Below are 27,963 nucleotides of genomic sequence, written 5' to 3' on the forward strand. Positions count from 1 at the left end.
ATAAAATATAAAAAATAATAAATAATTAAAATGCACAATGACACAACGAAAATACCCTTTAAAGAAAAAAAAATGTAAGTATGAGGTCAATGGGCTTCTTAGTCATTTCATAACTATTTTGTTGTAATTAGAAAGTCAGCTTATGGATACTTTGATATTTGACTAAATAAAAAAAGAACAAGCATGTGCGGCGCCTCTCGGCGTCCAAAAATACATTTCTATCATGTTGTTGGAAGCGTCGTTATGTGCTCTTCTTGTTGGTCGTGTCTCTGGTGGTGGTCCCGCTTATCACGGGCGAGCTTTTAATTTTTTGTTTCCTTCTTTTCACTCTCCTCCCCAAAAAATTACAGCTTGACCCTCTTGATTGGTAGTATTTCAACTTCAGTCCTTATTCTTTTTATTTCTTATTTTTTGTCTTGATCTTTTTGTAGAAGTTTTGTTTATTTTCAATTTCATCATTTAATTCTAATTTACAAAATATTATATTCTGCAATTTGATCCTCATTCTTTGGATTTCAACTTTTTTTAGTATTTTCATTATGTTTTTTTTTTTGTTATCATAGTTTAAGCTAGGGGGCAATTTAGTATTTGATAAAATCTAAAAAATAATAAATAATTAAAATGCACAATGACACAACGAAAATACCTTTGAAAGAAAAAAAAATTACGCCTGAGGTCAAGGGGCTTCTTAGTTATTTCATAACTATTTTGTTGTAATTAGAAAGTCAGCTTAGGGACACTTTGATATTTCACTAAATAAATAAAAAAAGCACGTGCGGCATCTCTCAGCATCTAAAAATACTTTTTTTATCGTGTTGTTGGAAGCGTCGTTGTGTGCTCTTTTTTTTGTGCAATGCGTGTCTCTGGTGGTGGTCTAGCTTTCATGGGCGAGTTTTGATTTCTAATTTTTTTTCTTAGTAATTTTGTAAAAGTTATTATTCTTTTCAATACCATTTAATAAAAACATTGTTTTTATTTTTTATGTCAATCTTGACCCTCATTCTTTGGAATTTTTTTCTTTTTACTAAATTAATTTTTCTTTTCAATTTCACTCTTCAATCAAATATAAAACATATTTTGTATTTTAATTTTGATCCCTATTCTTTTAATTGATATTTTTTAAATCCTTTTATATAATAGAATATTTTTTTCAATTCCATCCTTCAATATTTGATGAATTGAGAATTGAACTTCATGTTTTTTTCTAGATTGGGTGTTTGGGTCTAATGACTTGAGTCATGGGTTTGAAAAGTTAACACAAGCTTCTTTCTTTTAAGAAAAAATGGCTTTATAATTCTTTTTATTTTTTATCGAGTTATTCTAATTTTATGATCTAGGTCGCGAGTTTGGGGGGGTTTCTCAACTTGGCTTAACCTAGATTATTGTGGTTACAGATTTGTTATGACTGGTTTGTTATCTCATGTTTTACCCTATTTCGACATCTGAACATCATTTTTTGGACAAAAAAATAGTATGATCCCATAGTGAAGCACGAACACTGAGGCTAGTGTTAAACTAAATAATGAGGATTTTTTTAATAATTTTATTATAAAAAGTAAAATATGCTTGAAATTGATTATTTAAAAAATGAAATCTAAAGTACAAATTGATAAAGTCATGAAAACTTCAAACTAGATTAAGCTTTCCAAGGGCTGTGATCTTGGGCTACTGGAATGACTAGGCTTGTCCTTGGGCCAGAAGGTTGGTGGAGTGACTGTCTAGAGCTTTCCTAAAAAACAAATCTTCTATCAAAATAGGAGACCCTCTTATGATTAAGTTAGTAGGAGCAAAACAATGTATAAAAGAGTAAATAAAACTTGTTGTGTGTGTCGAATGATTGCTTGTGGTTCTCAAAATTATTGTATAGTTGCTTGCGGTTCCTGGAATTGTTGTATAATTGCTTGTGGTTGTTGGTTGTATGATTTCTTGTTGTTGCTAGAATTGTTGTATAGTTGTATGAGAGAAATAATGTACAAGAGAGTAAAGAGAACTTGTTGGATTGTTGAATAGTTGTTTATGGTTCATAAAATTATTGCTAGAATTGTTGTATACTTTCTTGTAGTTGCTAGAATTATTGTATGATTGCTTATTGTTGTAGGAATTGAAAGTTAGGTTAGCCTAACTTGTCCTGGCTTGACTTGAATGTTTATATTTACAAAACTTTGTCACAATTACTTTATGGAGCGTAATGTTATAGGTACCTTATAGTGCATAGAGTTACAACTTACCACGAGTAGATCAATGATGAAGAGCTTTATGGTGAATGGAGAACACCATTGGCAAAGAGATTGGTGCTCATGTCGTGGAGACTGGTATCGCAACACCTTGTGGTTAATAATGTCACAAGTACCTTACTTATCATGATATTGGTGGAAAAGTTGATGATAATTGTCATAATCTAATTTTTTATTTTATTTTTATTTTTATATAAATAAAAAGAAAATGGAATGAATGAAGAAAAATTGAGATTTGGGTTAAGACAACACAAATTGGAAGTTTTAAGGATTAATCAGGGTGAAATTATAAATTTGGGAGTCATTTTGGTCAAAAATTAAAAGAATTGATAAGTTTAAGGACTTAATTAAACTTTGAATTAGTTTAATTAATGAAATCAGGGGTTTGATTGCAAAATGTCATAATTCCAGTTGCCAACTGCCTCAACTAAAAAAATAGCGTCGTTTCATATTTCCTATTTCTTCATCTTTTTCCTCTCGAGACAGAAAAACCACCTACAAAAAAAAAATGTTACCTAAATTGTATTAGCTCAACTTGGGGAAAATGTTAACTGTTTGGTCTACCATAATTCCCAAACCAATCAGGTCTCCTACGACATGCCACTAGAGTTTGGATCTAAACCCATCACCAACAGTCCAACTATGGCTTATCCTCCTCCTAGGAAGGAAGAGACGTATTAGAGAACAAACATTTGTTGTGGCCCTATCAAAGGCCAACGAAAGGTCAGACCAGAAAAAAAAGAAAAAACAAAAACAAAAACACAGACAAAACAAAGGGGGATCAAGAGAACAAAAGAACCCAAAATGATAACAAGGGTGACCAGAGAAGACATAAATAGAAAATGGGTCGTCCAAAGCCAACGTTAATCCTAGTGCTTCCAGAATCCCAGAAACGACCTTCTTTCAAGAGCTCCAGTTGAAAGGTCAATACCAGGTAAGTTGCTTTTGTTTTTCCCCTTTGTATTTTAATTACACCTATATTGTAGTAGGCATGTATGAACAGTACACACACCCCCAAGGTTGTTAAAATCGTGATTTTAACACGGCACGGAAAGCCGCACGCAAACTCGGATCGTAAAAACGGATTGTAAAATCGTAAAAAAATCGTAAGGAATTTTAAAATACATTAAAAAAAAATTCATGCTTCGAATAAAAATTCATACATAGTTCAAGCACCTTAAAAATAATTTTTTGACAATACTTGCACAAAACTTTTCTAGAATTTTTATCAACATCTATCCCATGCTGCCATCCAACATCAAGCATTTTTTCTAGATGTCATAAGTTCAACAATTCAAGAATCAATTCAAATCAGTCCTGTAATCAATTCAAACATTTTATAACAGGTTACAAACTTGATTTTAATACACACTACAACTATGAGAACTTACAGCATTAAAAAAAAAAGGAGAAAAAAATTTAGCAGAGAGAAGAAAAACAACTGCTTCAAAAGAACAATTGCTAATCTGATAAATCTTTTTGCAATTATGCCAAACATATATGCGGCACCGGAGTTATTAAGATCATTTCCTACAGATGATTTCCTTACCATCACTATGATTCCCCGGCTCCCCCCTAATTAGTTTCCCAACTAATAAAACTAATTCAGAACTCAGAAGCTCCATATACCAAAGCCACCATTTTTTCAAGAATACAAGTTGCAATTTCAAGAAAATATCATCTTGTGAAGTCAGATTCTGGACTAAGAAAAGCCTCAGCATTGCCTCTCTGAATAAACTAAAAACAACCAATTTTGGAAGTAAAAGCTCAGTAATACAAGCAAGACTGCAAAGGCATGTAATCAAACTCACAGAGTATTGCAAATGAAATGGGTAATAGGCATCATTGAAAAGAAGACTCTTCAACATAGGCTTCTTACGAAGCGTTAAAAAAGTAGGATATTACCTGAGTCTGCAAAATCGCTTGCAGATCCGGTTTCTTCTTGGCTTCACCCTTCTCTTTCATCTCCCCTGAACCCACCGCAGCTGGTATCTCATCCCAATTCTTCCTACTACTCTTTGCAGACCCAACCAGCGCTTCCGAAACTTTTGAAATCCCAGCGACAATATTTGCAATCTTCTTCTTTCCAGCAGAGTTCGAGACAGCAGGTGAAAGCTTCACTCCAGAAAACCTCTTCCCTGGAGAAAGCGAAGCCCTTTGAAAAGAAAATTAGGGATTTAATGTTCAGAGTTCAGACGTTGTTCTCATTCGGTGAGTCACAGACTCACAGTTACTTTGCCTTTGATCTATTCAATCTAATAGGCGGGTGACACGTGGCAACTACACTGAATTTTGTTCTCCTGCGGGCAAACTCGTTCAATCGGTGGTGAAATCGCGATTTTAGGCGATTTCACCCGATTTTAACGATTTTAACTGTTTTTGACCCGATTTTACTCATTTTCGATTTTTATGAACGATTTAGCACGTAAAGTCTATATTAACTCGTAAAAACGTACGATTTTACGACTTGAATCGCGATTTTAACAACCATGCACACGCCTACAACTAAAAAAAAAGGAGGAAGAAGAAAAATAATGGGTCAGGTCTAGGCCTCAGGCCTAAATTGTTGTTTGCTAAAGGTGTGTTCGGCAAAAACACCCTTATGTCTTTTCCATGTATTTTAATCCCCCTTTTGTTTTGATATCTGGTCAAACGAGCTCCTTGTCGATATCAAAAAATTCTAGAACAATTTGAGGATCTTTATTGATTTATTTGTGGCCCCTTCATTATTTGTTTCATTTTTTTCTTTTTGTGTATTATTGTTTTCTATTGTATGCTCAATCTATGGACCTTTAATGTTAAACACAAATCTATTATGCAATGCATTTTTTTTTTATTCTTGTCTAAAAAAAGCAAATAATAAAAAAGGTAAAAAAAAAGGCATAGAAAAATTGTTTCTTCTTTATTAAAAATTCAAAATTTTACGAACTTATTCATTTGCGACAGAGTCAGGAATATCATACTTTTAGGTTTGTGCAATATTTACCAACACCAGAGTTGAAAATATTTGTAGGTAAACATTCACTAACGCTAGAGTCAGGAACATTATAAGAAGAACAAAAAAAAAAGAACAAATTCTTAGCAATTTTAGACAAAACCAACAATGCAGTCTGTCTTAGATAGGACGCTTAAAAAGATGATAGTATCTTACCTTTTACGTAACTAGTCCCGTACCATAGAATCTCTGTTGACCAGTTAGGGTTTCTAGTGACTATAATACTAGATGACGAGTCCCTGAACTAGACATTTTCCCCTGAAGAATAAGATGTCAGATATTTGTTCTTTTCAACAAGAAATTTTTTTAATTGATTGCCGCGATATCCGGGTATGATAATAATTGTTGATTGATGGTTATTGGCGAGAAAGATGGTCCTTTCTTTGCATAAAAAAAATGTTAGTGTCCTTGGTGGTGCAACATCAACATCTCCTGAATAAAATACATATAAAGGTATGAGAATATATTATGGTATGTGCAAGTAGCTAGAGGTTTTTTATATTATCGGGCTAAGGTCTAAATAATTTTTTCAGGGTCAAATTAGAAGAAAAGGCAAGACAACATATCTTAGAAGGTGGCAAACCATTCAAGTAAGGATAGAATGGTGTCATGAGGAGAACACGTCATTCAATCTTAGCCCGAATGGCATAAAGGTTTTTTTTTTTTTTTTTTTTGCTCCATAATTTCCCTTAGGAATTTTAAATACTTTTGTTTGGAAGACTTGACTAGCAAAAGTATAGGGAAACAAAATACTTATTATATAGATACTACCTTTTATGGCTTTTATTAACATGTTTGCATGAGAGTTTCTCTTACAAACAAGTATTTTCCTACAAGAGGATGCTTTATGATTAAAAAAATAGTATTAAAGCATCGTGTAAGGAAATATTATATAAAGACATTGAGATTTTAACAACCATCTCATGTGAAGATTTTGGTGGAGACATTGGAGATTTCATTATGGAGATTTTTTATTAGAGATATGGAGAAACATAACTGCTTTTATTCAAAAGTTCAAAAGATAGTGGAAGTACAATTTCTAAAAATTATCTAATCTCAAGTAGTGCATCATATGGATTTTTCCCTATTTATTCAGGTTGTATCTCCTTCTTTATAAATTATTAGAGATGTCCCCCTGGATATTAATCTTTCTATCTTCTTTTGAAGGCATGACATTTCTCAGTGTCACGATCATGACAAAACTTTTTAGGGTTTATTGTATTCATGCCACTCTTTATGCAAGGTAAGTATCACATAAAATCGTTTATCTGAATGACAACAAACATTTTAGCACATGTAATGCTAATAGGTGTGGTAAGGTGTTTAGGAAATATTAAACAATCATGAATGATCCATTAATAATCCTCTTATATGCCCTGGTAGAAGACTAGTGAGACCGTGGAGATTCTACTATTTGAAAAATAAGGATGTCTCTATTTGGTGACACTTGCTTATTTTAATCAAATATAGTTCTCCATTGCCTATTTCACATTAAGAAAAGTCATGTTAGGGATAGTATATAAAGATTCCCATAAAGACTAATTGTAGAATCTAGTGATTAAGGCTTTTGTGAAAATGAATTTGAGTAGATCTTTCACGTTTAACATTTTCTAGTTAAATATTTAAAAGTATGTTCTGGTGCTTTTATATTCTTATTAGGTGGTGGTAAAAAGCTTAGTAGTGCTTTTTTTTAGTTAGAATACTAATGCTAAAAATGAGAGATGAGCTTAAAACAAAGATCGTGAAAGCTAAAAATAGAGCTAGACTCAAGGCTATGATACCACACCCTAGCAAATCTATAAAATATTATCAAGAAAATCTTGCACATAGTAACACTCTTTTATGTTACAAGCTTTATGATGCTCCTAACATTTTTTTATGTACTTTTTAGGATCTATAAGGTCATCATAGTTATCAAAGTTGGTATTTGTAGAGATATAATGTTTGAAGAGGTAAGAGTGTAACATTTAATGATATAATGGATATTATCCTATTCAGTGATGGTGATATCCATTTATGGTAGCTTGTGTAATTGTTGGTCTTGTCTTTTGTCTGAGTTTTTTTTATAAGAAGCATACAAACAAGATTCAAAAAATAATTTGAGTAATGAGAATTATTTATTTGTAAAGTTGGAATGTCATATCTAGTTTGCATGTTGTTTTGTCTTATTCCTTTATAGAATTGAAGTTATCTCTATCCACCTAATGCATGTAATAAAGAAGAAGTTGTGTGTTGTATTTGAGTACTAAGTTGTTCTTATATGGTAAAAACAACATTGTTGAGCATTTGTAATTGATAAGAGAGTTAATGAATATATAAGGGAGTTGGAGTTTCTGTAATGGGGAGATTAATTATTCTCTCTTATCATGGAGTTTTATCAACTATAGAAAGAACTTTTTAGTGAGGAACCAAACGAAATGAACTAACTTTTGTTTAGATTCTCGCAAATGGCATGATTAATGAAATCTTGAAAACTTCATATTGGATTGGGCTTTCCATAGGATGTGTTGTTGGACTGCTAGAGTGATTGGGTTTATCATTGGTCTAGAGGATTGGTGGGGTTACTATACTGAGTTTTCCTACAAAACAAGTTCATTGTCAGAATAAGGGATCCTTTAATGCTTATGTTAGTAAAATATAAGAGTAGAACAATGTATAAGAGAGTAAATAAAACTTGTTGTATTGTTGAAAGGTTGTTTATGATTCATAGAATTGTTGTAAGGGTGTTTATAGTTTGTGAAATCATTGAATAATTGCTTATAATTGCTGGAATTGTTGTATGATTGCTTGTTATTGTTGGAATTGAGTGAAATTGTATGACTTGGCCTAGCTTGTTTTATCTTTAACTTGAATTTTTGTATTTATAGACTTTGATCACACTTATTTCATAGAACGTGATATTATAGGTATCTCGTGGTGCACAAAGTTACTACTTACCATGAGTGGATAACCTTGTGGTAAGTGGAGAATACCATTAGTGAAAAAATTAGTGTTCATCTTATAAAATATGGTATTTCAGGTACCTTATTGTGAATAGTGTTGCAAGTACTACCTTGCTTGTTGTGATATTGGTGAAATAATTGGTGAGTAGCGGTTGATTGGTGGTTATTAGCAAGAAAAATGGTGCATTTTCTGCGTAGAAGAATTTGATGTGCGCCTTATTGGTGCAACACTAATATCTTAAGAACAAAAATATATTAAGGTGTGAGATTATATTGTGGTGAGTGTAAGTAGCTAGGAATTGTTTTTGGTATTGAACCAGGGTAAAAAAGAAAGAAAAAAGGGCAAGAAAACCTATTGCTAAAGTTGGCAGACCATTTAGGCTATGACCGAAAGGCGTGGTGAAGAGGATGCATTGTTCGGGCATAACCAAAACGACGTGGAGGTATTTGTTTTTTTTTTTTTTATCATCACTAATCACTTAAAAAATCATAATTTTTAAACAAACCATGATAAAGTAAAAAAAATGTATGTATTTATTGAAATGATATATTCTAAGGAACATATTCTATTCAAATAAATAAATCCAATGTTTAAAAATAATTTCATTATATTATCATGTATTTATTTTTGTCTAGTTAATCAGACTTTATGAAACTTGAAATTAAAATTAAAACAAGAATCTAAAATAATAGATTCTATCCAAACCCAACAGATTAAATTTCTCTTTAGTTTTTTTTTTCAAATTGGTTCTCCCGTATCTATTTAGGTTTTATTCCTAATTCTTTAAATGTTTTTGTACAAAAAAAAAATTTAAAATTATGATGAAATTATAAGAAATTTATTCAATTTCTTGGCCATGTTGGATCTAAAATATTGGCCAATCAATAAATTTTTAAATTTCAATTAAACCAACATATTTAATTTCTTGACCAAAGTAGAATGTTTTATCTAAAATAATATCATATCAATAAATCTTTAAATTTTAATTAGGCCAATATCAAAAGTAGCCCATTAAATTTAATACCCATATATTTCATAAATCTAATCATAGTTAAACTCAGAGCCTAATCTTTTTAGTTAACTTAATTACTTGTTGATTTGAAACATTGTTAAGGGCAATTTTGTTTTTTAATCATGAAAAGTTAATTTAGACAAATTTGGGTGATTCGAGTGAAACTCAATCAATTTTTTTATTATTTATTTAAAACAATATTATTTTTTAAAATTTTATCCAATATAATTTTATTTTAAAAAATAATAAATATCGGTTAATCCATGGTCCTATAAGTTACTCGGCCTAACTACGGGTCTGTTTAAGATTGTGGTAGCAGTTGCAATTCAAAATGTTTTTCGCTTAGAAATACATTAAAATAATATTAATTTTTTTATTTTTTAAAAAATTATTTTTAATATTAATACATCAAAATAATCTAAAAATATAAAAAAAATTATTTTTAATATCAATACATTAAAAATTAAAAAAAAACAAAAAAAAAAACAGTTCCACACAAGCCAACGACCTATGACATGGACATGGTTATGAGCCGACTGGATCTTTATAATTAGGAGTCCATCAATATCGTACGCCTAGGCCTAGCCACTCCACCTAATTAAGAAACTAAGAACTATTCCAATCTTATGTCATATAATGGGGGACACCATCCGTCCGTCGCCATCAAGTTCAACAACATTGCAATTGCAGACCTCCTGCCTAGTGAAGATAGAAACGAATTCGGAAACGACCGAACAGTCTCAAGATTCACATGAATCGAAGATAGGTGTGTCTAATCTAATGGCATGGCTTTGTTTGTTTATGATACTGTCAACATGTCAGACAGCATGGGCTTTAGACACTCGTTCTGAATCGAAGCTGGGTTACCTCACTCGAGAGCTGCTTGAATCAGCAAGGGAACCAGAGTTCTTTGGGTGGTTAAAACGGATTAGAAGGAGAATCCACGAGGACCCAGAGCTGGCTTTTGAAGAATACAACACGAGTCAACTCATAAGATCGGAACTTGACTCGCTTGGGATCGAATACAAGTGGCCTTTTGCAAAGACTGGGGTGGTGGGTTCGATTGGGTCAGGGTTGCAGCCGTGGTTCGGTCTTAGAGCAGACATGGATGCCCTCCCAATTCAGGTTTGTCTTGTTCGACTCTTTTCTTTCCTTTTCCAAAAACACCGTCACCTATACAGATGTCACGCGTTCAAACGCCATGGGATTTTCAGTTTAGTCCATAAATTTAAAACTAAGCAATTTCACCCTTAAAATAGCAAAAGGCACTTATGTCGAGTTTTTCAATCTTCCCCAGTTCAAGAAACCATGTTGCAGTCCTGGTTATGCTTAGCTGCTGCAAGAAGGCACCAGTTGGTCATTGTTGTTTAGTTAAACCACAAAAACGGGGAATGCTATTCAATCTCCAGAAAACGTTAATCACACAATAGTCTTAATCGGGTGCAATATGAAAAGATAATGACGGAGCTAGGATTATTTGTTAGCCAAAAACTAATTTACAGTGCATATTTTTTTTAATCTAACATGAGTTGTAAAATAAAAAAATAGCATGATTTAGTTTTATTCAAAGAACTTATTATAAATAAATATATAATAATTTTTGTATAAGGTAAAAAGTTTAGAGCAATACCAAATTAAGTTAAAGTTATGAAATTAATTTCATTTTTATAATGTATCTACTACTTTAATTTTATTGGTCTTCATACCGATCAAATATAAATATACAAATTATATAAGAAACATTAATTAAAACAAAGCATTATTTATATTTAATAAATTTTGAAATGAAATAAACAATAATAAAAAAAAATTTTTATATTTTTATTTTAATTGTGCTCGTCGTTATTTAATGAAATAGAAATAATCAATTACCATATTAGTTGTAAATCTTTTAGCAATTTCTTTTTTCTATATAAACAATCATATAATTTGCAAGAAAAACATCCTTCATCCGATTACAAAATTTTGTTTTAACAATCTTCATTATTGAAAAAACTCGTTCAATAGTTGTTGAAATAAGAATTGTCAAAATAAGCCATATCAACCTGTCAGTAAGTGGATAAATTGTTGATTTTTAAGTTTCAAAGATTCCTTGGTATAAATAAGTAATCGATGACACATTCTTTAACTTTGGATGATTGGGTGCATCAAGCTCATAATGTTGCAGTTGAAATCTCAAATGAATTTTTTCTTGGTTAGAAAAATCTTCAGCATATAACATGTCAACAAGCAAGCATATATCTTCATCACTGAATAATTTGTAGGTATTTTTAGGATCCAAAGTTTTGCTCAACATAAGAAGCTTGATCCCATGTTCATTGAATCTATAGTTTAGCTTTTGCAGTTGTTGATCAATGATAGCTATAAATATATAAAATCGATGATGCTTAACTGTTACTAAATTTTTTTGATGGCAAGATCATCCTACATTAGAAAAACAAGCATCGATATTAAGAATTCAAATGTCTTCATTCTTACATAATTATGTCACTTTTTCTAAACTAAATTCTCAATCGTCATCTCTTAACTTATAAATCAAAGTCTTTGTGGTAGTCACAAAATGCATAGCATTTAAAATGTCTTGAGAATTTTATTGCAAAGCTTGGTAAAGCACATCAATAATTCCTATAACATTCTTCATTATATGTAAGATGAATGCAAAATCAAATGACATTATCAACTTAAATGCAAAAGTTGTATCACTACATTGAGAATAAGTAGATCTATCTGAAGTAATGTTCAAACTGCAAATTGATTTGAAGTGCAAACTCCATCTATTATCGCTAGGTTGTTGCAAACCATTTACTTGATTATCTCTTTTGCCTATTTCAATCTAATCAATATCAACTAAATGTTCAATTGTAGTTGCTTAAAAGCCCGTAATCCATCATGACACTATAAAGAAGCACTAACAGTGTTGACAATAAAAATCAATTTCTGAAAGAAAATGTTAACATTACATACTTCTTTAGTTGCAACAATAAGAGTCAATTATAATTGACGAGCTAAGCAATGTAAATAATATGCATAAAGACAATCATTAATGAAAAAAGCTTGCAAACCATTCCACTCTCCACATATATTATTAGCATCATCATACCTTTGACCTCTAATATTTTGAACATTAAGTATGATGAAATAAAATAAAATAAAATTTTTTCCTTAAAAGTTGAAGCAATTGTATTTTTGACATGAATTATATCAAAAAATCATTCTCGAATAAATCCACTTCTATCAACAAACCTAGTAACAAGAGCTATTTGTTTGCTTTTAGATTTATCTCGAGCTTCATCAACAATTAAAAAAAACTTATATCACCGATCTTATGATGAATTGAAAATTGAACATTTCTAACAAAGACATGTAAAATTTATTTTTGAATTTGATGTGAGGTTTATTAAGCATTTTGTGGAGCATTACTCAAAACAAGAGCATCTACTTGTTCATTGTATGATGCTAAAAGTTTTATTATTTCAAGAAAAATTACCCTGGTGTTTTTATTCTAGCTATTCATTATGTTCTCCAAAATCACATACTTGAAATTTAAACCAACAAACAATATTTAATATGGAATCGATTATTTAGAATTTTTTGAGAAATTTGCATTTCAACTTCATTCTCAATATGACATGACTATTTTTTCAAAGTTTCCAAGCATCTGATAACAAATCTATGAGCTGAGAATTTAGAATTTTTTCTCATATGAGTCAAAAAATTACATCGTTCTCCATCATTAACTTTCTTCCAATAATTAAATCCTTTAATAGTGAATGTGTCTGATCTTGACTTTCCAGATGACTTACTTGGAAATAGATAACAAGAGAAATAAAATGCAATATTTTTCTCTGAATATTCAAGCTATAGAAAACTTTTGAACCAATGAGACTAAAATTGACGATGTTGTTTTTTACCAGTCAACACATATTTAGATATCAAAGGTTGATATAACTTCAAATTAATGTATTTTCTTTGAATTTCATCTTGTTGATTAACTGAGTATTTCTAAATTTAAGGATGATTTCTTGGTTTTTGAATTAAATGAGCAATGTCAATTCTAGTAGAAAGCAACTCATTAATCAATACAGGTTCTTTACAAATTAAAGTACGTTGGGGCTGCTCAACCATAACTTCAACATTACACACTGGAGTTGGTTAATTAGGCTATGAGTTATCAATATTTTTTCTCTTTTCCTAAAAAAATAGAATAAATTCTTCTTATCTTATTCTTTTCATACTAAAATCAAAACATTAGGAATTTTTAATATTTCTTGTTGTAAAAATAAATACAAATGACATCTACCGAAGCAATAACCAAAACTACAAATATATTTTTATATGTAAACCAAACCTATAAAATATATTTAATGTATTAGTGAAAAAAATTTGACCTAGCACTCGAAGAAAAAAAAACCCCACAAAACTAACATATAAAAGCAAAGTTGACATATTAAAAAAAAAAAAAATAGAATTATTAGTTTTTTTTTTAAAAAAAAAACTTACATTGAATACATAAAACAAAAAATAAAACATAAAAAATCCAAACAAACTAATAAAATATATCTAATTAATTAGAAAAATTCATCTTTAACTAGAATTTGGAAGGAAAAAATGGCAAAACTAGCAAATTTAGAAGAAAAATTAAAGCAGAACTAAGGAAAAACACACTAAATTATTGACAAACATCCCAAAACAAAAAAAAAAAAAGATTTTAAGTTTGGGTTACTAGTCAACTTGTTTTGATTGAAGATAAATTAGTTTACGCGGCTCTGCCTCGGCATTTGGTATTATTGTATCTATTTTTTTACCCTTTGTGTTCGGCTCCACAGAGCGAGGGGAGGCAAAGACAATTGAATTGGGAAAAGTCGTCTCTCTTTATTCTTTCCACATACAACTATGCATAAAGTAAAGGAAAGGTCCATCTGTGTCTGTATATTCTTTCTTCGTGCAACTAAGCATAAAGTAAAAGAAATTAAAGGAATGGACCATTATTGTCCCACACATTTAACTACTATGAAATAAAAAAAATTTAAAATGTTTTGCAGAGGCCGGGGTCGCTGCCCACCCCCCCCCCCCCCCCCCCCAATTCTGCCTCTAATTCTGTTTATGGAAGAATATGGAAGGATAAAAGGACTTGAAAGAAACAAAATTGCATGGTTTCATGGTGGATGCTCCCCCACCCATATAAATGCAACCTCCATATATTTATCATGTTAGGTCCCATTTTATTTGAACGGCGGAGCAATACACCGGCAGTATCTAATAATTTCTATGTTTTCATTGCATGATAAAAAATTGCTGTACGGTTATCATTTCCCCCACAAAAGTTTCCCTTAATAGGCCAGTAACTAACACTAATTGTTGGTTTGAGACCTTTCCAAACCTTAAGAGACAGTGTTAACTAATCTATTTCAGCCTTATCATTTGGAAGGAAATGGTAGAGTGGGAGCATAAAAGCAAGAATAATGGCAAAATGCATGCATGTGGCCATGATGCTCATGTAACAATGCTACTTGGAGCTGCTAAGTTGCTTGAACGCATGAAGGATGAACTAAAGGTATATGCAGTCACAAACATTCAGGATTCTCATCCACTCTTTATTTTACTGATTTTTTATGCTTCTGAAATCTTTTCACAAGGGAACTGTTAAGCTTGTCTTCCAGCCTGGAGAAGAAAGTTATGGCGGTGCTTACCATATGCTAAAAGAAGGCGCTCTTGACAATTTTCAAGGCATTTTTGGACTGCATGTTGCACCAGAAATCCCTGTTGGCACAGTTGATTCAAGACCCGGTCCAATGCTTGCTGCTTCGGGAAGGTTTATAGCTACAATTAAAGGGAAAGGTGGACATGCTGCTCGTCCCCAGGATACAAGAGATCCCGTTGTAGCTGCTTCTTTTGCCATTCTTGCTCTGCAACAGATAGTTTCTCGAGAAACAGACCCTCTTGATGCCAGGGTAACATTTTAACTTTTTTCCCCATTCTTAGGTGATTCCAAAATATGTGAATATTGATGTGCAATTGATCTGGGGAACAAGCAATATGGTCCTTGATGTTGTGATATGATCTACTGAAACTTTTTCAGTAAAGGATAGTTATACCTCATGTCAAAGGTTTTTCCATTTCCATCGCTGTATAGGTGGTCTCGGTCGGTTTCGTTGAGGCTGGCCAAGCTGGGAATGTAATCCCAGAGACGGTGAGATTCGGAGGCTCAATTCGGAGCATGACTACTGAAGGTCTAGTCTCCCTTCAGCAAAGGGTTATGCAGGTAACCATGTTTCAATGATTCAAGGAACAAATAATCTAATTAACAAAAAGACTTAGTAAATGCGCATCCACTCAAAGAGTGTAGACAATATTAGAAATTTTCTTTTAAGCAAGGGTTAAGACTTCTTAATTTCTTAGTAGCCTACTTATTTAATTTGAGATGAACATTAATGAAAACATTACGTCGCTAACAGATTGTAGAGATGCAAGCAGCTGTTCACCAGTGTACTGCTTCTTTAGATTTCATGGAAGAAAAAATGAGGCCTTACCCATCCACTGTAAATGATGAAGCCATGTACAAACATGCCAAACAAGTAGGGGAAGCTTTGCTCGGAGAATCTAACGTGCTTCTTGCCCCAATGACTATGGGAGCAGAGGATTTCAGCTTTTATTCACAGAAGATGAAAGCTGCATTTTTCTTCATTGGAACAAAGAATGAAACAGTGAAATCAGTGAAGAGATTGCATTCCCCGTACTTTGTTATAGATGAGGAGGTCCTTTCTATTGGAGCAGCTTTCCATGCTGCAGTTGCCATTTCTTACTTGGATGGCCATGCTATTGACACACAGTAGGAACCTGTTTATGCTCACTTGTTATTTCTTTTATGAAAAACGTCGTTAAAATAAACGGTAAGGAAACATCAATTTAGTGCCGTTTTGTCATTATGGAAAGTGTATATATATTTTGATGTCTCGAATGTATTCGATACTGTGCAAGATAAGTGAATTTTCAAATTTTAATTGTAATGAAAATGATGTGAACCCATGTATATTCATGATCTCGCAATCCTGGATTAAGATTGACACATTAATCTTGAAAAATTAAAACAAGTTCGTTAGAAAATATGATATATATATTACCTCTAACACTATTAAAATAAATTTTCACCCAATGATTAGTGAATCTTGAACTAAAAATATAAGATAAAAGCTACAAAGATAATTGTTGTTGTTTTTTGATATCTCAAATTCAGTTCTTTAAAGAACAAAAAATATGAGTATCCCCGCATGCAGCAATATGCGGCAAAAATCATTAATTACCAAAAAAAAAAATCAGGCTCATAGGCTTTTTAAAAACAAGCTCACGAGCCTAGAAATATGTGTTTAAATTTTTTTAAAAGAAGAAGAAATAGAACACACAACGTCTGTAGTGGTAGACGATGCGTCATGACCCTTTTTAAAATCTGGCCATAACATAAGTGGTTAAAAAATCGAGGTTTTTTTATACCTACAAATCTATTTTTTAATCTATTTTCATCTAAAAACATCTAATAAAAACTCTTAAAACCTCATAAAATCAATTTATCAATCTAAAACACTCAAAAACCAATTCAAAAATACAAAATCAAATTGGAAAAAAATTCTCTCTCAATCTCGATCTTTTTTTTTCCAGACAAGATGAAGGATTAAAAAGATTTTAATGGGACTTCCATCGTCAAATGGGACTCATAAACATTAAAATCATCATTTTTTTTGTTGAAATTTAGCTAACCAACAATGTTATCTCTCCTTCATAATTTTTATGGTGACTCTCTCTCCTCTCTCAAATTCAAGGACTTCAATGTATATAAAATAAAGTTTTGGACTAAAACATATAAATGTTAAATTAAAGAGACCAGAAAGGGAATTTGAAAAAATCTTATGGCCAAATCTCTTAAAAAAATATAACACATATTTTTTTTTTAAAAGAACTTGCCATTTTACTTCCTCAATTTTGGTTTCGAATTCTCAATCTCTTACAAACAATAACGTCTATTTTTTTCCAGTCATACAAAATGTTATTACACAATTACTTGTGATAGAAATTAATCAAAACATAATGATTCTAGGTACTCAAATAAAAATATTAAAATTTAAGAACTATAAGTTCAGAATAATCCAAAATTTAGGATAGTTTTATCTTTTTGGTTTTGTTTTTTTTTTTTCCTTGTTCTTTCAACTTAATTGGTATACAAGATTAATGATATGAACCACATGATCACGTAGTCACATAATCTACACGTAAGAGAGAAAAATCTTGGAATGCTAAATAATTAGATTTGATAGGAGTGACATAAAAATTACCTGAATCAAAACATCAACACTATAAAATAAACTTCTACCCAATGAATATCAATTTGTGAATGAAAAATATAAGAAAAAAAGTCACAATGTCAGTTATACCTTGATAAATTAAATTTGTTCCTTATCCCTACATAAGAAAAATGTTGCATCACACAAAACACAAATTTATTCAAAACATCATGACTAAAAGCTCCATCTTTTTCTACCACTCCAAATATGTTTAGGATCATTTTTCCATTAAAACAAAAGAATTTTCATCTTAGTACTACCCAAACTTCTATCTATCTTATCATGGTACCTAAAATTACCCAAATCATCTCCTTGGAAGAACTATCTCTCTCATAGCTCCTCCATACCTATGGTTTCTAGGCTTCCCAAATTGATCTCCATAGCTTAAAAGCACACTATCATAATTCCCATCACTCATCCCAAAAAAATTATCATCATCATCTGAATTAACACACCTTTCACGTCTCCTAACAATATTTCCACTATGACCAGCCTTGTTTCTCAAACCATCAATTTTAGCATCACATCTCTTCCTTCTCTCAATCTTATACTCAAAATTCCATATTACTATGTTCAACCTTTTCATTTTTTGTTGGTGTTATCCTACATCTTCAAATCTGCAAGATACTTTAGTGATAAAAAAAGAATTATTTCCTCACTCACTCCCTTACGTGCTTACACTCATCTTGTGTTTCACTCAATAGGGTTTTTCACTTTAAAATTCAATACAACCAAATAGAACAACATAGTAGTGCAATCCAAATATGTGTAACGACTTAGGAAGAAATATATGAAAATAAGTAAATACAAAACTACAATTACAATTTCAAAAGTAGCGATCGAATTCGTACGAGATATGGATATTTTTTAGGACATGAAAAAAAATTCAAAAGAAAATATTATGAAAATGACTTGATTGATACCCAAGTATCTCGAATAACACTTTAGTATACTATTCAAATCGATTACAATAGTAGTAAAGTAAGTTTCAATAGTTGACGCAAACCAGGCAGTGTTCAAATTAAATGACCTCAAATTTGATATATAGTATGATTAGAGTCCAAATAACTAGAATATCAATTGTCAAGTAATTTCGATGTGGTTCAATTTCATCTTGTTTTATTTTTTTCAGTAGAATTTATAACGTCTTTGTTTGAACGACTTTTTTTTCAACATTTTATGTTACTGATATATGCAATGACAATAATGAAACAAAATAACTTTTTTTTTGTAAGAGTAGTTGTTGCCGTAATTCCAGAGCAATCAATGAAGATTGGAAATATTGAGTTTCAACACGCGAAATAAGAAAAACAAAAAATATAGAAGAATATAACCTAATAAATAAAGCGAAGCTAAAGTAGATCCTGTGATCACGTGGTTACACAACTAAACATACAATTGGCAACATGGGATAGTAAAAGAAGAAAAAGAAAAAAAACCAAGTACATGCTTGGACAATGTTTTTTATTTTGCAGCTCCTTCCAATCTTGAGCATAACTTAATTATTTTTCTAGGAGGCAATCACCTATTTAAATTTGGATATTATTGAGACTCAGTGATTCCATAATATTACAGTACTACTGTAAAGAGATGAAGTTGACAATTCCTCAAGAACAACCAACAATTATTGTCTAGATGTCAATATACTTGAAAATGTTTATGGGTGGATGTTGATGGAATAAAGCAATGTGACTGACAAAATTTGAAATAAATTGCCAAAACTAACTATAAGCAAAGATAATGTAGAGAAACATACCTTACTGAAGAACATACAAGAGACCAAAAAAAAAAGACAATATTATTAATTTTTTTTTTTTTGTTTTTTTGAAGTCAAGGAGAATAGAGAGCAGACCTGCTTGGCTTCGCAACTCCAAGAAATCCTCCTTGCAATGAGAGGAAATATTAAACACACGTTGTGACACCAATGAAACAGATCATGTAACCTCTATCAAGAAACCCAAAAAAGAAGCGAAATTTAAGAATTTGCACCTAACAGTTAAAAAATATCAGCACATGCATGAGAGGTTAGATGATCAAGCTTAGAACCCAATTCCATAGAGAGAACAAAAATACAAAAATCATACGCAGAACGTAAACAAATGCTAGAAAATAAAGAGATAACTAGATGCCCTGCAAAAACGCAAAAGAAGAGTTGCAGAACCTATCACAACAAAATCCAACGAAAAAACATAGAAGGAAAGCACAAAGAAGACATAAGGACAAGCAGTACTGCCTGGTCTGCTGGGGCTGGGAACAACAAAATCCAACGAAAAATGATAGGAGAAAAGAATCCAAATCAAGCAGGCATCCACAATCAAACAATAGGAAATATGGCGAACAAAGGGGAAAAAAGGAAATAAGATGAAAACGTGCTTTACAAAGGGAGGAGTACGTATAATTTAAGAGAAGGAAGCCTGCCAGATAAACTCCATCGATTCTGTCAATAATTATGGATGAGTGGTGGGAAAGGACGCCCAATTTCCAATAGAAACACAAATATCAAAGAAGATGTATTTATAAAAGTAGAAAGAGAAAACCTAAAGCAACCACAACAGTAGTAATGGACTCACTTGGTTTGAACCAAAGAAGGCTTCGATTTGTGTGTCAAAACCCTGTAGATAGAACATCTGAAACACAGTTAAGAACAAAATTTCATATGCTCCAACAAAGCAAGAAAGAAAGGAAGAAAAAACAAATCAATATGCTCCAACAAAGCAATCAAGCCAAAGGCACCAAAGCAACATCTCAAAAGGAAGCACAAACACAAAGACATTGCCCACCAGAGTTCCTTCCAGCAATCACTCCCGCAAACAACATGCGATGAACATGTCCTTTTGTATGAACAACTTGAAACCTAAGAAGGAATCAAAGTCTCCGCACACACCAAGCATGAATCCCAACAAATATCTTCAAAAAAGAAAAAACATCTCTCAAAACCTTCGTAAAACACGCCTTACCTGAAGAGAAAAAGACAGTCTAAACCAATCAAAACCCCTAACCAGACCAGCTCTCAAAACCCGAAAAAAAGAAACTGAAGTCTGAGCATGCAACAAGCTTAGAATTGAGCAAACATCTTTTTTTAAAAAAGAAGAAACTTCTCTCCAAATCTTCGTCAAGCACCTAACATGCAAAAGACTAAAAAGGTAGATCAAACAAACCAAACCCCTTAACCAACCCAATAATATGCTTCCAGACGTGCACAATAGTGCAACACAATGCCCAATCTCTCTTAAAAAAAAGAAAGGATAAAACATAATGCACCTTGTTACCCAACACCAAAGACACCAAACGAGGGACCTAGACTCCAACACCCTTCCCCCACAAGGCCATAATATAAAAATGGAAAAGAGGAATAGTTTTCCGACAGACAGCATTTGTATCTGCGTCATACGACATAGTTCATACTCACTCAAGAGGAATAGTCAAAAGTACTGCTGAAGTAAAACTTGCCGGTCTTTCATGGAGGAAGAATTCGCAAAAAATGCAGAGGCTAAGCAAGTAAAGAAGCGAGGACCCCGTCCTCTCATCGTAGCACAGTCACAGGCTAAAAAGGTTCGTATCCGTATGCCCGCCATCTGTAGCCCTGCCATTTACCGCATCAAAGATGAACTAGGTCTCGGCTCCTGCGATGAAGCCATTCATTGGCTCGTCCGCCATGTCCGACCCGATCTTATTCCCGCCCCCGAGACACCCACTAAAACTAAATCGTCCAAGACTGGCCCGATTCCCAAAACGGGCTCCGTTGATCATGACTCGGTTCCAAAACCCGCTTGCATGGCGAGCCCAGATGGTGATATGCCTGCTTATGATTTTCTCCCAACCGCAGGTGGTGTTCCGGCAGCGAGGTCTCCGGTGAAGGCAACGGTGGTTCAGGCATCGACAGTGTTTTTTGACACTCCGGCAACATTGGGTACCTGGAGCTGTCGTTTTTTGAGTTTCACAATTTTGTGTCTTTTATGTTGAACTATGCTTGCGCATTGTCTTTCTTTTTATTTTGTAATTTGATAAAGAATGCTTTGTTTTTTTATTGTAACTCTCTTTCCTTCTTTTTTTCTTGGATAAGCAGAAAAAGCAGAAAGATTGATTGCTGGTGCGGCTTCATATGGGTCACAATTACTTGTGTTTCCAGAGGCATTTGTAGGTGGTTATCCTACGTGTGTGAAGCTTGATGCTACAAATTCACCTGAAACAGATGGTGATTTGCAGAAGTACTATGCCTCAGCTATTGATGTGCCTGGTGAGAGCGCCTTTTGATCACAAAGCCCTTTACTTTCTGTAATTTCTGCCAATCTGTGCCTTATCTGCCAGCCAACTACTTTTTCTAGCAGAACAAGAACTTAGTTATAGGACACAATGGTGTTTTCTTGTCATGCTCCAGAAATTGTTTAACATAAGTGGAAAAGGAAATAAAAAAATAGGTGGGTTGATTGTTAATCATGTCATTGCGATTTGAATTTTTTTTAGTGTTGAATTGAGGCAGCTGCCGAAGCTGAAAACAAGCTGACCTAATAAATAGTCAAGCTTCTAGGTTTTGAGCTTATAATTCTGTTTCTTCATTTTGTTTGGACATGCGGATTTGCAGGTCCTGAAGTTGACAGACTTGCAAAATTTGCTGGTAAATATAAAGTCCACTTAGTAATGGGAGTGGTGGAGAGAGCTGGATGTTATCTCTATAGTACAATGCTGTTCTTTGATTCCCTGGGAAAGTGTCTTGGACAGCACCGCAAGCTAATACAAACGGCATCAGAAAGTGCACTGTGGCGTTCTGGAGAGAAATCCACACTGCCAACATATGAGACCTCAATTGGAAAAATTGGTGGCCTCATCTGTTGGGACAATAGATTACCACTTCTGAGAACAGAGTTGTATGATAAAGGTACGTACTCCTCGTCTCCTTGTTACTTTAAAAGTTCTCCTGTTATTTAGTATTGTAGCTTCCATTTCTTTCTGCGTTACAAAGTTGACAAATTGCATTCTATATTTTGCCACTCAATCATTCTTTTATGCCTTTTCCCTTCCAATTGGAGCTCTTCAATCTTTCATTAAATCTGTTTTGTACCATAAATATAGGTGTGGAAATATATTGTGCACCTACAGCTGATGCAGGAGAAATATGGAGAGCATCAATGACCCACATTGCCCTAGAAGGTAGTTGCTTTGTTCTTTCTGCAAATCAATTTTGTAGGAGGAGAGATTATCCTTTGCCACCTGGGAATATAAATGGTGATGCATCCTTAGATGACATCACATGCGCTGGAGGTAGTGTTATCATTTCACCATCAGGGACCATCCTGGCTGGTCCTGATTACCAAGGAGAATGCCTTATCTCAGCTGATCTAGGTATTGATTCATTTCACATAGTATTTATCTACATAATTGTTTAATTGGTCCGAAATGTAAATGTTTAGCACCTCTGTTCCTGTAACAGGTCTTAGACCTGATTTATGTTGAACTGATTAGCCAAAATATCATCTTCTCTTTCTTGCCATGTTTTACGGAACTCTAATCATTATCTTCAATCCACTATTGCAGACCTTGGACATATCATTCTAGCAAAGACACAATATGGCGGAATTGAGAGTGGTGTCGATAAGAACCATGTCAGTGTGGCTGCAAACGGATCAGAACCCAGTTTGTTTGCAGCAGAAATGACAACTAAAGCTCTTGAAGAGCTTTCAGGGTGACGTAGCAGTGAAGAACATGTTAGTTCTAGAATAACCTTTCCTAGTCTTGCTAATGGGAATGACTAGAATTTGCTTATTACCAGTTTTCCATGGGTACACGGTGCAGTACAAGACTTATCTGCCGACCTAAATAACTAGGTTCAGAGAAACTGAATGTGTTGTGTAATAGCCTTTCTGGGCAATTTTGATGCACAGGGTAGGTCCCAGGTTAAATTAGAATGTCACCTTTGGCCGAATACACTTGGCGCAATGTGATGAAAAGTTGCTAATATTGATTTGAATGGTTTGATCAAATTGATTTAAAAATATAAAAAAGTTAATTTAAAAAATATATATATATAAAAGACATAGTCAGCCATGTTTCCGAACAAACTCATAACAGATAATCATCAAACAGCTGAATCTAGAAAGAGTTGATTCATGATGAATGCCCTGGGGACACGAAAGCTGTTTGGGAGAGGCGTGATTTCCTGGACTGCACCCATACTGTGGCTGCTTTTTATTCTGACAACCGAACTTCATGATTACCTGGCTACTTTCTGCCTCAAAATTTAACAGAACTCACCGCTCTTGGCTCTGATTTGACGCAAAATAAAGTAAATTCATGCTTTAGCAGGTGCAAAGTGATCACGTACATGCATCATAATTTAAGCTGACGCCATACAAATTCCATGCCGATCTCTTCCAAAGTTCCTCGCAAGAAAGTGTATTTAGGGCTATGCAAATTCTTAATAACATGAGAGGCTGGTGTAATTTCAGAAATGGTCAAGGCAGGTAAAGAAGCTGCCGAGGAGAAAAAGAAAACAAAGGTTACATATCAGCAACTATATTTGATGCTTCTGGCATGTCGAGGTAAGTTATGCCAGAAGTTTTTGTACGAGTCACTTGGCCGAATGACAACCATCATTTTTTTTCTAAAAGAACTCTATAGGCACAAGCATTCTTAAAAATTGACAACAGTTCAGTGAATGTTGAGCAGCGATTGCTGCAACTTCAGTGATTCTAGAACGGCAAGCCGGGGATTAATTCTCACTATAATATTCTTCTTGCATCAGGTATCTAACCAGCCTTGCCTGAAAACTACTCTGCATAGCTCACCATTTGGATTTTCTTAAATTCACGCCTTCAGCTTTGGCATCTGATAGCCTTGACTTCGAAACATTTCCTGGTATCACAGGAGGTCTCTCTTGAGCTAGATTGGGCTCTCGTGAGGACCGCAGCTGCCCTACTTGTCGCACGGGACTAGCATACCCTCTTGGAGAATCTAACCTAGAAACAGACAACAAGTAGTCCCTAAGACCCTTCATTGATTGATGTCCATGCATTTCATCTCCATAACCTTTTCCTTGCCCTTGCCTCTCCAGTTCAGAAAACCTCCCCCAATCTATCCCGTCTCCTGGAAACGGGACCCTCTCATTTTGGATGCCCCATTCCACTCCATCTGACACACTTCTTTGCAGAGAACTGCTTCTCCGGGGTAATTTGCTAGAGGTAGAATTCCTCCCTTTGATGTCTTCTTCATCCATTGCTGCCTTTCTCAAATCACGAGGTGTTCCAGAAGGATAAGTCCACTTGTAGCTTTTGTTATTGTTATCCATATTCAATTCTATAGAATGAAGATCACTTTCGGCAGAGCCTTCTTCGCATACTACCCTATCATCTACTTCTCCATCCTCCTCATTTACTTCACTCCGATGGGAAACAAAACGATTTTTACTCAAGCAAGCAGCTATCTCTTCATCATTTATATGACTAGAACAGCGCCCTTTTTCTTTATTTCTTTTGGTTCCAAGAAAAGCTTCAAGCTGATTCCGAAGTTTATCAACAGCTGCATTTTTCTCCTCAAGCTGATATTTAGCTTCTGAAAGTTTCATGTGGACTCTCTCCTCACGCAACACGTCAGCTAACTGCATCATCTCCCTTTCCTTTTCAACCTCTTCACAAAGTTTTGCAGATTCCCTCTTCAGTTCTTCAACTTCAGCTTTATCATCACCAAAATCCCTGGCTAGTTCATCACATACTTGCTCCATTACAGCTCTTGCTCTCTTCTCACTTTCAAGTTCTTTCACTGCCTTCAATAGAGATGCCTTAGTCTCAGCCAGTTCCTTCCCAAGCTTCTTGTTCAAGCTCTCAAACCGTCTCCTCAGCTTCTTCTCTACATCGAGTTCTCCTGCAATGGACTCAATAGCAGCTTCAACCACCTTCTGCTCCTTGTTTTTCCATGCTGCCTTTTCTTCAGCAAAGCACTTCATTAGATAGTTTATCTCATTCTGGTCAGAGCGCTGTTCTTGGATAAGGTGGTTGACCTGCAAACGAGCCCTCTCAAGCTCAGCATGTAAGGCGGAGATGAGAGACATGCTTGATGAGGGCCTATCTTCATTGCCCCATACACGGTTGATAATTTTAAGCAGTTCCTTTGATGTAGTGAGAGCATTACTAACATCCTTCAGACGAGGTCTGACTCCAACAGTAGATCCACTAGGAGTTTGGGCTCGAGATCTAGTCTCAATCTGCATCATAAGAGAAATGGTAACTGCAATTTCCTTGCTGATGTGTTTTAATACAAGTAACATTCAAAACTGAACAATGCATGGGAAGACTAGTGATAAATTAACAATCTCAAGTTTTGTTTAAAAAAGAAAAGTAAGAGATACAACTCATCATCTATTTGTAGGATATTAGATTACATGCCCAACATGGAAAATTACATAACAAGATTCCAATTCAAACTACTGGAAAGTATAATTCCTGACCCGAAAACAGTAAAAGCATACACTCTTGCTTTCCAAGACACATTATAACATCTCTAAAGGACTGGCATTATTAATTGGGCGTACCTCCATTAAACTGGCATTGCTAACAGAATCAAATGCTCCAATGCTCTGGTCCATAAGCCTAAGCCTCTGAGAAATCGATGATGTTCTTCTATGGCGACTGCCAGTTCCAGATCGATCAATCCTCTGCAAAACGATGATTTCAAACAACAGCACCACATTTAAGCAAAACTAGCTTGGATATAGAGGCAGCAGCTTCAAGGCCTTCAAATCTCCATATCAGTTCCAGTTGTTTGCTCTATATTTAGATGTTATTGAATTACGTTTGAAATTATAAAGCCACAATTCAAAAGCAATGCAAGATTTCAATTTGAGAAAGCTAAAATAGAAAAAACAAATGACACACTGCAAAACACCATCAGCGTTCTACTAAAATTCTTATGTTCATCCACAACCAATATAAACAACTAACTTTTCAAACAAAGAAGATTCAATCATTGTAATATTAAGAAATACAATCAGCCAAGACCAAACATAAAGCTTTACATTAATTAGAGAGACCCACAATACCAAACCTAATATAATCACCACTCACCTTATAGAAACCAAACTAACACATGGCTTAAGATTCCAAGGCTCAAACCTTTTCAAATTCCCCCACTTTTCTTACCTAACAATCAAACTCCACTTAAACAAATTCTTAAAAAAAACCCAAAACAAATCCAATTTTCCTTGTTTTCCTTCTTCCACATCATTCTGCTTAATCAAAAGCAACATATATAAGAAACCAAGAATAAAACTTTTGACTAACATCCCTTCAACAAAACATGAAAAAATCAATCAATAACAACGTATAATCAAACAAAAACTCACCTCAGAAACAGGACTATGAGAAGGATCAGACAAATGAGGAGGCAAAGAACCTGAATGCACCGACCTCCTCTCTCTACCTCTACCCTCTTTCCTCAACCTCCTCTCCTCCACCATTTCCTCCTTCATTTTTGGCGACGGCATCTCATTCATCTCCCAAAGGGTAGCAGCCAGCTTCCTCGCTGACACTGGCGCATGCTGCTGCTTTCCCTTTCCATTTATTGACTTTGGTGAGGACTCCATGGCCCTCAGTATAGATGATGGGGTCCTCTTCCCCATCAGCTTCCATGTGGGCACTGGTGTACTGGATCCGCCCCTCTTTCCTACCAAAATTGCTCTCTTGAATCTGTAGTTTTGAATTATTGATGAGGATGATGATGCTGACGAGGAACACCCTCTTTTTCTTATCTTGCCAGGCAGCAATTCCTCCATTGTGGCACTTCCTTTTTGCCTTAGCATTATCAAATGCTCCCCTTATAGATCTCACTCACCAATTTGCAATAACAGGAAGAAAAATATTTGAAGAGTCAATAGAAGTAAAGAGCTTTACTCTTCATTAGGTGATTGGTAGCTAAAAAAGTTCAAGATTTTGAACTTGGGCTCTTTACAAGGGAGCTAAAAAAAGGTAGAATTAAGCAACGAATTGCCGTTCTGGTTCATTGGTCTTTGGATTGCCTAATGATAATGATAAAGATTTGAAATTGAATGAATCAAGAGTTTTTGAAAGGGTGAAAAATGAACAGAGAGAGAGAGAGATGATGATCTAGTATACTGTAGTTTTGAGAGAGATTTGAATTGGGAAATGGGAAAGAATGAGAGGAAGTGAGAGAGAGCTTTGAGGAGGAAAAAAGAGAGAGCTTTCTTTTTCTTTTTTGTCTTGATGACTTGCACTATTACTACTCCTTGCTTGTGTACTTTTGAGATTTTTGATCGATACAGACAGCATACCAAGTACCCTTGTGGTGGTGTAAAGTGACAGAGAAGGAGAAACTATATGGACCAATTGTAACTTCGTCCTTGTATTGTTAGAAATTATTATCTTAGTTTCTCTTGTTCCATATCCAGTCCCATGTTTGTTTATAATCTTGATCCTTTGTTGATTAGATTATCCGTCTTCG

General features: G+C 33.9%; 3 protein-coding genes and 1 long non-coding RNA gene across 4 annotated transcripts; 2 read left to right on the forward strand and 2 right to left on the reverse strand.

Annotated features, from left to right (window-relative positions):
- The first annotated feature begins 9,759 nt into the window (after positions 1–9,759).
- Positions 9,760–16,197, forward strand: LOC7469968 (IAA-amino acid hydrolase ILR1-like 3). The gene is made up of 5 exons (XM_002322770.4): positions 9,760–10,309; positions 14,613–14,738; positions 14,821–15,135; positions 15,318–15,446; positions 15,640–16,197. The coding sequence occupies exons 1-5, from the start codon at positions 9,821–9,823 to the stop codon at positions 16,015–16,017; spliced, it is 1,437 nt and encodes a 478-aa protein (XP_002322806.1). The 5' UTR covers positions 9,760–9,820; the 3' UTR covers positions 16,018–16,197.
- A 3,134-nt stretch (positions 16,198–19,331) lies between these two features.
- On the reverse strand, positions 19,332–20,623 carry LOC112324474 (uncharacterized). The gene is made up of 3 exons (XR_002978343.2): positions 20,298–20,623; positions 20,088–20,144; positions 19,332–19,460 (listed from the first exon to the last, which is right to left on the reverse strand). It is a non-coding gene; the product is annotated as an uncharacterized LOC112324474 (long non-coding RNA).
- Positions 20,624–20,850: 227 nt separating this feature from the next.
- Positions 20,851–23,495, forward strand: LOC7465247 (bifunctional nitrilase/nitrile hydratase NIT4B). Its single transcript, XM_002322771.4, has 5 exons — positions 20,851–21,427; positions 21,584–21,754; positions 22,100–22,393; positions 22,588–22,857; positions 23,050–23,495. The coding sequence occupies exons 1-5, from the start codon at positions 20,977–20,979 to the stop codon at positions 23,199–23,201; spliced, it is 1,338 nt and encodes a 445-aa protein (XP_002322807.4). The 5' UTR covers positions 20,851–20,976; the 3' UTR covers positions 23,202–23,495.
- A 386-nt stretch (positions 23,496–23,881) lies between these two features.
- On the reverse strand, positions 23,882–27,952 carry LOC18106189 (uncharacterized protein At5g41620). The gene is made up of 3 exons (XM_006373769.3): positions 26,849–27,952; positions 26,039–26,161; positions 23,882–25,711 (listed from the first exon to the last, which is right to left on the reverse strand). Exons 1-3 carry the CDS (start codon positions 27,302–27,304, stop codon positions 24,296–24,298), a joined length of 1,995 nt encoding a protein of 664 aa, XP_006373831.2. The 5' UTR covers positions 27,305–27,952; the 3' UTR covers positions 23,882–24,295.
- Between the last annotated feature and the right edge of the window lie 11 nt (positions 27,953–27,963).

This window comes from Populus trichocarpa, chromosome 16 (assembly GCF_000002775.5).
Source record: "Populus trichocarpa isolate Nisqually-1 chromosome 16, P.trichocarpa_v4.1, whole genome shotgun sequence".
Lineage (NCBI taxonomy): Eukaryota > Viridiplantae > Streptophyta > Magnoliopsida > Malpighiales > Salicaceae > Populus > Populus trichocarpa.